Source organism: Oncorhynchus tshawytscha, linkage group LG19, assembly GCF_018296145.1.
Source record: "Oncorhynchus tshawytscha isolate Ot180627B linkage group LG19, Otsh_v2.0, whole genome shotgun sequence".
Taxonomy (NCBI): Eukaryota; Metazoa; Chordata; class Actinopteri; order Salmoniformes; family Salmonidae; genus Oncorhynchus; species Oncorhynchus tshawytscha.
Window position 1 is genome coordinate 4,876,586 of NC_056447.1, and position 10,261 is coordinate 4,886,846.

General features: G+C 44.0%; 1 protein-coding gene across 19 annotated transcripts in view; it reads right to left on the reverse strand.

Moving 5' to 3' along the window:
* LOC112219188 (pleckstrin homology domain-containing family A member 7) overlaps positions 1-10,261 on the reverse strand; it is a 173,528-nt gene that overhangs the window by 81,407 nt on the left and 81,860 nt on the right. For all 19 annotated transcript variants that reach the window (XM_042301251.1, XM_042301252.1, XM_042301254.1 and 16 more), the window contains one exon: positions 737-820. In XM_042301251.1, the coding sequence (XP_042157185.1) occupies positions 737-820 (84 nt within the window). The remainder of the gene's footprint in view (positions 1-736; positions 821-10,261) is intronic.

Consider the following 10,261-nt stretch of genomic DNA (forward strand, 5'->3'; position numbering starts at 1 on the left):
CACAACTCATGAGCAGTTAGGGTGGTAAATCATAGCTGTACTGACAGTGTGCCATTTGGTTCACACAGTCAGGGTTAAGATGGCCTGGTAGAGGCCAGCTAAGGGTAGAGTGGAATCTGGAGACCAGGCCTCTGGACATTTGAGAGGGCACATGGTCCAACCTTCCAGCCTTAATGATCCATAAAGGGACTGAGAGAAAGAACATCCTATGTGGGTTAATGTACCACTGTTCCATAATATCAGTTTCTGAACAACACTGGCTTTGCCTTTTACTTCATACCCAATGCTGTATACACCAAACAACAACTACATATCTATACTCCAACAAAGCCAACTTTCCCAAATGTCAGCTTTCCCAGCAGTACTGGCTTTTTACCACTATTCCATTCATCCATAGATTGTTTCCCTGCTCCATATACCTTGACATATCTGGTCATCGCCACAATTCCTAGGCTCCCATCTACAGTCTTGAAATAATACAAAGTTGGATTTACTTTGAAGATTGATATTTGTCTGAGACGCTGAATGAATACACATGAATATAGATACTTAAGCTCGGCATTGGCTGTGTTCGAGGTTTGCACACTCGTAGTTACAAATAGATGTACGCCATTGACATTCCTGAGAGGCCACAGGTCTGTTATTGACCATTACACCAACTAGCATTCCAGCGATATTCTGAGAACCAAAAGTTGTCGTCGCACAAAGGGTAGATACAAGTAGATTCGTCACTCACATTTCTTGGAGGATAAAACCAATGTTCTCCTGAGACATCTGTCCCGTCACGGGGTGCCGGAACGTCGTGGTCCTCTGGTTATGGCTATGAGAGGAACAGAGGAGAAGAGAGAGGGAATGGAGGTAGGAGGAGAGAGGGGGAAAAAAACAGAGTAGAACAAATTTAGCATCCCTGGCTATCGAATCAGTCGGTGGTCATTGCGTTGGATTTTCACCCCCTTCCACTCACATGTAGACACAAGCGGATCATTCTCTAGGGGCGTAGTGGGTTTCAAGCACCAAATAACCCCCTAGTCTCACCCCCACTGACTTTCTCAGGCCTGTGTAGAATGTGTGGGGTGGCAGTGGCCCCCGTCCTGGACAGCTCGTATGATCTGGCCCTAAAGTGTCAGGCTCAGCACTAAATTTCAGACACACACACACACAGAGGGAGAGAGAGAAAGAGAAAGAGAGAGAAAGACAAAGAGAGAGAAAGAGAGGTCAGGCCAGGCAAGGCCTCCATTGATTTCAACCTGGGGCCTGCGTCCCTAGGCTATTACCGATATGTACTTCTGCACTACATAGGAAATAGGGTGCCATTTGGGACACAGCAGGTCCCTCTATCAGGGGTGTAAATGCCATTGCCAAGGGGATAAACAAAGAGGGGTGGTGGCAGGGGGGCTGGTCAATAACGCTTTGCTTTGGAAAAACTTTGAAGGCAAACGGCACCCAATGTTTTCCAACTATCTTCAACATTCGACTCGTCTCGTGGGAGCTTGCAGAGTGAGGGTGGGTTGGAAAATCGAAGTCACGGTCAAAGTTGACTGCCTATACGATAAGGCTGATGACAAGTGTCCCATTTATGAAACACAAATCACTCGTAGTGTAACTGACGCTAAGTGAATCAGTGAAGTTTTTAAATTTGATTTTAATAAAAAAAATTAAAAACATTACAATCCACCTGCAGTGAAGCCGCTCGACATTCGCATTACATTTTAGTCATTCAGCAGAAGCTCCCATCCAGAGCAGCACACAGGAGCAATCAGGCTGAAGTGCCCCCCTCATGGGCACATCAACAGATCCACCATCCAGTCTACTCGGGGGATCCGAACCAGTGAGTGTTGACATCTCAAAATAACTAGGGAAGACATTTGTGTAGCATCTTCTGATATCGCAAAGCCAATCACACATACTAAGTTCAGTAAGTCTTCAACACGTCTTGCTGTTGCTTGCTATGTGGGTTAAGTCAGGCCCTTTCGGAACATAAAGGCAGATTTGGATCTTTAAGGAGATCGCTGACGATAGGCAGCGCTTTGTCCCCAGATATCCCAGAGTACCAGGACGCTCTAATCCATTCCTCTTCTTCCAGGGGTTACGATGTAATCAGTTAGGCCCTGCGTACACCACCAAGGCTGCATGCCAAATGGCACCCCATGCCCTATATAGTGCACTACTTTCAAACCAGTGCCAATAGAGCTCTGGGCAAAAGTAGTGCACGATGTAGGGAATAGGTTGACATTTGGGACACAGTGCAAGTGCCTTAAAAACAAGCCTTTATAGGGCACACATCGCACAACACCCTCCCAATATTCCTGTAGTTGAGCTGCTGCCGTCCCTGTTCCTGTCCCTGTCGGAGCTGATGTGGAGTGACAGCTGAGAGCTCACTTCCTGGTTAAGGAAGGACAAAAAGCACTCTGGTCCAATACACACAGGGACGTGTGAAGAGGCTGCTGTGCTGTTAGTTGTCTTGACAGAGTCTGCATCCCAAATGGCACCAAAAGTAATGCACTAAATATGGAATAGGGTGCCATTTGGGACGCAAGCAGAGTTATGTTTCACACAGGAAAATACGCACTATGCTCTAGATACGAGTATGTGTCAAGGGACATATCTGCAACCAGAGGGTCTACCTTAGCATAGACAATTATCTTAGAAAAGTCTGTACTGCTGTCTATGCAAATAAACATAAATATTAACGATATTGGCTGAACAGGAATTAATCATTTTATAGTCATTTAGCAATAGTGCTGTCCGGGGGGATGGCAGTAGCACCCACCCTCCACAGTATTTTTCAGCCATGAGCTACAATGGTGACGTGGTCACAGATCCCCATCAAATTCAACAGCAAATGTAATGTTGCAACGATTTGGGATTACCTCAGTGTATTACTTGTAAACAACCAGTGCCAGTCTCAGGGCCTGTCTGCAACCAGGGGGAAAAAACAACTCTAGACTACCTCAACTCCACACACAGAGAAGCATACAAGCTTTCCCTCGCCCTCCATTTGGCAAATATGATTCTATCCTCCGGAATCCTGCTTACAACCAAAAACTAAAGCAGGAAGTACCAGTAACTCAATCTATACGGAAGTGGTCAGATGACGCGGATGCTACACTACAGGACCTTTTGCTGGCACGTTTTGCTAGAACAGACTGGAATATGTTCTGTGATTCATCCAATGGCATTGAGGAGTATGCCTCCTCAGTTCCCAGATTCATCAATAAGTGCATTGACAACATCGTCCCCACAGTATGTACATATCCCAACCAGAAGCCATGGATGAAAGGAAACATCCACACCGAGCTAAAGGCTAGAGCTGCCGCTTTCAAGGAGCGGGACTCTAATCAGGACGCTTAAAAGAAATCCCGCTATGCCCTCAGACTAACCATCAAACAGGTAAAGCATCAATACAGGACTAAGATTAAATCCTACTACGCTCGTCGGATGTGGCAGGGCTTGCGAACTATTACAGACAAAAAAAATGGGAAACCCAGCCGTGAGCTGCACAGTATCGCAAGCCTACCAGACGAGCTAAATGCCTTTTATGCTCACTTTGAGGCAAGCAACACTAAAGTACGTATGAGAGCACCAGCTGTTCGAGATAACTGTGTGATAACGCTCTCTGTAGCTGATGTGAGCAACACCTTTAAACAGGTCAACATTCACAAGGCTGCAGGGCCAGACAGATTACCAGTACTCCGAGCATGCGCTGACCAACTGGCAAGTGTCTTCACTGACATGTTCAACCTCTCCCTGACCAAGTCTGTAATACCCACGTGTCAAGCAGACCACCATTGTCTCTGTGCCCAAGAATGCAAAGGTAAATGATTACCACCCCGTAGCACTCACGTTGGTAGCCTTGAAGTGCTTTGAAAAGGCTGGTCATGGCTCACAACACAATCATCCCGGAAATCCTAAACCCACTCCAATTCACATACAGCCCCAACAGATCCACAGATGATACAATCTCATTCACACACACCACACTGCCCTTTCCAACGTGGACAAAAGGAACACCTATGCGAGAATGCTGTTCATTGACTACAGGTCAGTGTTCAACACCATAGTGACCACAAAGCTCATCAATAAGCTAAGGACCTTGGGACTAAACATCTCCCTCTACAACTGGATTCTGGACGGGCTGCCCCCAGATGGTGAGGGTAGGCAACAACACATCTGCCATGCTGATCCTCAACACCAAGGCCCTTCAGGGGTGCATGCTTATTCCCCTCCTGTTCACCCACAACTGTGTGGCCAAGCACGAGTCCAACACCATAACATTTTCTGATGACACAGTGGTAGGTCTGATCACCGACAATGATGAGAGCCTATAGGCAGGAGGTCAAAGACCTGGCAGTGTGATGTCTAACATACAGTGCATTTGGGAAAGTATTTAGACCCCGTTTCCACATTTTGTTACAGCCTTATTCTAAAATGGATTAAATAAACAATTTCCTCCTCAATCTACACACAACACCCCATAATGCCAACGCAAAAACAGTTTAAAAAAATATACATTTTGCAAATGTATTCAAAATAAAACAGAAAACCTTTTGCTATGAAACTCAAAACTGGGCTCAGGTGCATCCTGTTTGCATTGATCATCCTTGAGATGTTTCTACAACTTGGAATCCACCTGTGGTAAATTCAATTGATTGGACATGATTTGTAAAATGCACATTACCATCTATATAAGGTCCCACAGTTGACAGTGCATGTCAGAGCAAAAACCAAGCCATGAGGTTAATGAAATTGTCCGTAGAGCTCAGAGACAGGATTGTGTCGAAGCATAAATGGTACCATAAAAATTTTTTGCAGCATTGAAGGTCCCCAAGAACACAGTGGCCTCCATCATTCTTTCTAGAACTGGCCAACCGGCCAAACTGAGCAATCTGGGAAGAAAGGCCTTGGTCAGGGAAGTGACCAAGAACCCGATGGTTACTCTGACAGAGCTCCAGAGTTCCTCTGTGGAGCTGGTAGAACATTCCAGAAGGACAACCATCTCTGCAGCACTCCACCAATCAGGCCTTTATGGTAGAGCGGCCAGACTGAAGTCACTCCTCAGTAAAAGGCATACGACAGCCCCCTTGGAGGTTGCCAAAAGACACCTAAAGGACTCTCAGACCATGAGTGACAAGATTGTCTGGTCTGATGAAACCAAGATTGAACTGTTTGGCCTGGATGCCAAGCGTCACATCTGGAGGACAGTGAAGCATGGTGGTGGCAGCATCATGCTGTGGGATGTTAGATATTACTGCACTGCTGGAGCTAGGAACAAACATTTCGCTGCACCTGAGATAACATCTGCAAATCTATGTAGGCGACCAATGAACAATTGATTTGGATATTTTGGGGTTGTTTCGAGCAGTTTCCAGTACTTTGAGGGTAGCTATTTTGGGTTGTTTCTGTTATTTTGGGGGTAGCTGTTTGGAGTTGTTTCTGGTATTTTGGGGGTAGCTGTTTGGAGTACTTTCTGGTATTTTGGGGGTAGCTGTTTGGAGTACTTTCTGGATGTTTCTGGTATTTTTTAATTGGCAGCTGTTTGGTATTTTGGGTTGTTTCTGTTGGTTTCTGGTTTGGGGTATTAAGTAAGACTAGATAAATGTTAACTCTTATTATCTGGCTTTGAACATGTTGTGGGAGTACCTAAACAGAGACACAGGTGAAGCGTCATAACAGATAACATCCCTCTAAGAAAAAATGTCTGCTTTCTCTCAAAAACCACCCCGCATGGTGAGAGAAATAACCCACTCCACACTGGCTTTAGCGCTGAGCTCATCCCTCTCCATGAACGGTGTGCTATCTACCTACAGTGCTGAGGAGGTACGTATGGACACTCAAGTCTTGATTGGCACATCAAGGGAGGTAAACATTAATGTAAACAAATGTTGGTTACTTGGCTACTATGCCCACCCCATCCCAGTGCAGATGACTTAACCTCTTAGAATGTGTGTGTGTGCAAAGGCATGTGTTTATGTGTAGTAGTAGTAGTGTCTCCATCTAACATCAGCAAGCGCTGCTCACTAAGTAGTGGTGTGAACGTTTAAACAACATTGAGATCCTTATTGTCATGTAAAATCCATAACAGAAAAACAATGTTTTTCTTTATGTAGACGCAGAACGTAAACAGTCTATTTCCGCATCAACTAAGAGCGCAAAGTTCAATTTCTCCTGTTTGGTGCCCTGGCTAACGCACAGAACAGCGTGAAACGAACCCGTGCACTTGCGCAGATACTGTGTGTGACGGGGAGAGCGAAGTGTTGCATCTCGGTCATCTCAATATCCTAGCCTATTCATTGATGATAGGCCATGCTTGACTGAAGTTGCTTGATGGAAGTTGCTTGACATTGCAAGCCAGGAAATTTCGAGATACAGCATTTCATTGAAAGATACAGGTTTTGACTGCCAATAGACAGGCCTAGTGCACGGTTCTGACTGTATTCCTGGTGGCCGACTTGCCTATACGGTGCCCCTCCCGTCGCTCTCCATCCCTCGCTAGCTCGCTAAGAAAGATGGAAGTGTTTGTGTTCTCGGAAGTATGGCAACAAATCACTCTCCACCAATCCAAAAATACTGAAACTTAGGAGTGGAGTCCTAGCGGAATCGAATCTTGACACTCAGAAATTGCAGTAGACACCAGGAGTCAGCATGAAAGGAGTCGAGGAATCATTTATTTTTGAGATGACGCTCCTCCACTATGTCATCATCGTTAACAGTTGTAAAAATGGCAGAGAAAATCAAGCGACAGCAGCGGTCCTGCATGTCAATACTCTGAGAAGTTACAGTTGAAGTCAGAAGTTTACAATCACTTAGGTTGGAGTCATTAAAACTCATTTTTCAAACACTCCACACATTTCTTGTTAACGAACTAAGGTTTTGGCATGTCGGTTAGGACATGACAAGTAATTATTCCAACAATTCTTGACAGACAGATTTCACTTATAATTCACTGTATCACAATTCCAGTGGGTCAAAAATGTACATACACTAAGTTGACTGTGCCTATAAACAGCTTGGAAAATTCCAGAAAATGACATCATGGCTTTAGAAGCTTCTGTTAGGCTAATTGACATCATTTGAGTCAATTGGAGGTGTACCTGTGGATGTATTTCAAGGCCTACCTTCAAACTCAGCGCCTCTTTGCTTGACATCATGGGAATATCAAAATAAATCAGCCAAGACCTCAGAAAAACAATTGTAGACCTCCACAAGTCCGGTTCATCCTTGGGAGCAATTTCCAAACGCCTGAAGGTGCCACATTCATCTGTACAAACAATAGTACGCAAGTATAAACACCATGGGACCAAACAGCTGTCATACCGCTCAGGAAGCAGACGTTCTGTCTCCTAGAGATGAACATACTTTGGTGCGAAAAGTGCAAGTCAATCCCAGAACAACAGCAAAGGACCTTGTGAAGATGCTGGAGGAAACAGGTCCAAAAGTATCTATTTCCACAGTAAAACAAGTCCTATATTGACTTAACCTAAAAGGCTGCTCAGCAAGGAAGAAGCCACTGCTCCAAAACAGCCATAAAAAATCCAGACTATGGTTTGCCACTGCACATGGGGACAAAGATTGTACTTTTTGGAGAAATGTCCTCTGGTCTGATGAAACAAAAATGGAATTGTTTGGCCATAATGACCATCGTTATGTTTGGAGGGAAAAAGGGGAAGGCTTGCAAGCTGAAGAACACCATCCCAACTGTGAAGCACACGGGTGGCAGCATCATGTCGTGGGAGTGCTTTGCTACAGGAGGGACTGGTGCACTTCACAAAATAGATGGCATCACGAGGATGGAAAATTATGTGGATATATTGAAGCAACATCTCAAAACATCAGTCAGTAAGCTAAAAGCTTGGTTGCAAATGGGTGTGAGCAAGGAGGTCTACAAACCTGACTCAGTTACACCAGCTCTGTCAGGAGGAATGGGCCAAAATTCACCGAACTTATTGTGGGAAGCTTGTGGAAGGCTACAAACATTTGACCCAAGCAATGCTACCAAATACGAATTGAGTGTATGTAAACTTATGACCCACTGGGAACGTGATGAAATAAATAAAAGCTGAAATAAATCACTCTTAACTATTATTCTGACATTTCACATTCTTAAAATAAAGTGGTGATCCTAACTGACCTAAGACAGGGAATTTGTACTCTGAATAAATGTCAGGAATTGTGAAAAACTGAGTTTAAATGTACTTGGCTAAGGTGTATGTAAATTTTCGACTTAAACTGTAAATGAGAAGGAAATCCAAACTTTGCGAGATGGAATTGAGGTACAGCAATGACGGTTAAGCATTGTCCCTGTACTATCTGAAAGTGACGCGCTGTGAGACAGTTGACAGCAGCACAGCTGTGAATTCACATGAAATTTTAACCATTTTTTGTATGTAATTTTTTTTTCTCTCCCTTTGTCACATCCCTATAACTAACACAACCTAAAACCAGTATTTAACCTACATTCTCCTAACCTGCTCCCATTTCAGACTTAATTCAAGTCTCCCGAGTGTGTGTGTTTACTGTAAAAGCAGGCTGCTGTGTTGTTTGGTTAGCGGTGCTATTGAAGTGCTGTGCTCTGTCAGGGGCTCTGTACCGATTCCTGTCAGGACAGCAGCAAAGGGCTGTTATTGTTCGCACGCACACACACACTTTAAAATACGCCTAGAATAGGCATTGGCTTAAAACGGTTTCCTTTTTTCTCATCCAGTACAGTATGCATTTCCCTTTGAGAAACCAGCTTTCTCCTATATCAAAACCACTATCACTGAGTGAGAGAGAGGCTAAAAAGTTCATTCAAGTGTCAACCTGTGAAAATGCTTCAGTGGTTCAAGCAGCACTGTGAACTCAAGCAGTGCACTGAATAGGGTGGCATTTGGGCCGTGCTGCACACTGCTCTCTGTCTGGCGGCCCTCTGCTTTAAGTTCCTACACATGCAGATAAGAGGCTCTGGTGTCATTAGTGACGCAAGATGAAGATTGACTGGACAACATTGTGCAAATGCATGTTGATAAAGTCTGAGTCCATTCTCCCATTTTCTCATGATGAAATTACAGAGAAGAAAAGAAGGGCCCGTATTCACAAAGCGTCACAGAGTAAGAATACTGATCTAGGATAAAGTCCCCCCTGTCCGTAAGTTCAATAAGATTTAAAAAGGCAAAACTGATCCTAAACCAGCACTCCTACAAGACTGAATACAGGCCCGTAATAAATGAACCGCTGTCCATTTCTCTGTCGGAAGTTTACATTACACCGTAGCCAAATACATTTAAACTCAGTTTTTCACAATTCCTGACATTTAATCGAAGTAAAAATTCCCTGTCTTAGGTCAGTTTGGATCAGCACTTTATTTTAAGAATGCGAAATGTCAGAATAATATGATATATTTACTTAAACTTTTATTTCTTTCATCACATTCCCAGTAGGTCAGAAGTTTACATACACTCAATTAGTATTTGGTAGCATTGCCTTTAAATTGGTTAACTTGGGTCAAATGTTTCAGTTAGTCTTCCACAAGCTTCCCGCAATAGGTTTGGATAATTTTGCATCATTCCTCCTGACAGAGCTGATGTAACTGAGTCAAGTTTGTAGGCCTCCTTGCTCGCACATGCTTTTTCAGTTCTGCCCACAAATGTTCTATAGGATTGAGGTCAGGGCTTTGTGATGACCACTCCAATACCTAGACTTTGTTGTCCTTAAGCCATTTAGCCACAACTTTGGAAGTATGCTTGGGGTCACTGTGCATTTGGAAGACCCATTTGCGACCAAGCTTTAACTTCCTTACTGATGTCTTGAGATGTTGCTTCAATATATCCACATAATTTTCCATCCTCGTGATGCCATCTATTTTGTTAAGTGCACTAGTCCCTCCTGCAGCAAAGCACCCCAAACCCATGATGCTGCCAACCCCCGTGCTTCAGTGTTTTTCGGCTTGCAAGCCTCCCACTTTTTCTTCCAAACAGAACAATGGTCATTATGGCCAAACAGTTCTATTTTTGTTTCATCAGACCAGAGAACATTTCTCCAAAAAGTACAATCTTTGTTCCCATGTGCAGTTGCAAACCGTAGTCTGGCTTTTTTTAATGGCAGTTTTGGAGCAGTGGCTTCTTCCTTGCTGAGCGGCCTTCCAGGTTATGTCAATTTAGGACTTGTTTTACTGTGGATATAGATACTTTTATACCTGTTTCCTCCAGCATCTTCACAAGGTTCTTTGCTGTTGTTCTGGGGATGATTTGCACTTTTCGCACCAAAGTACATTCATCTCTAAGAG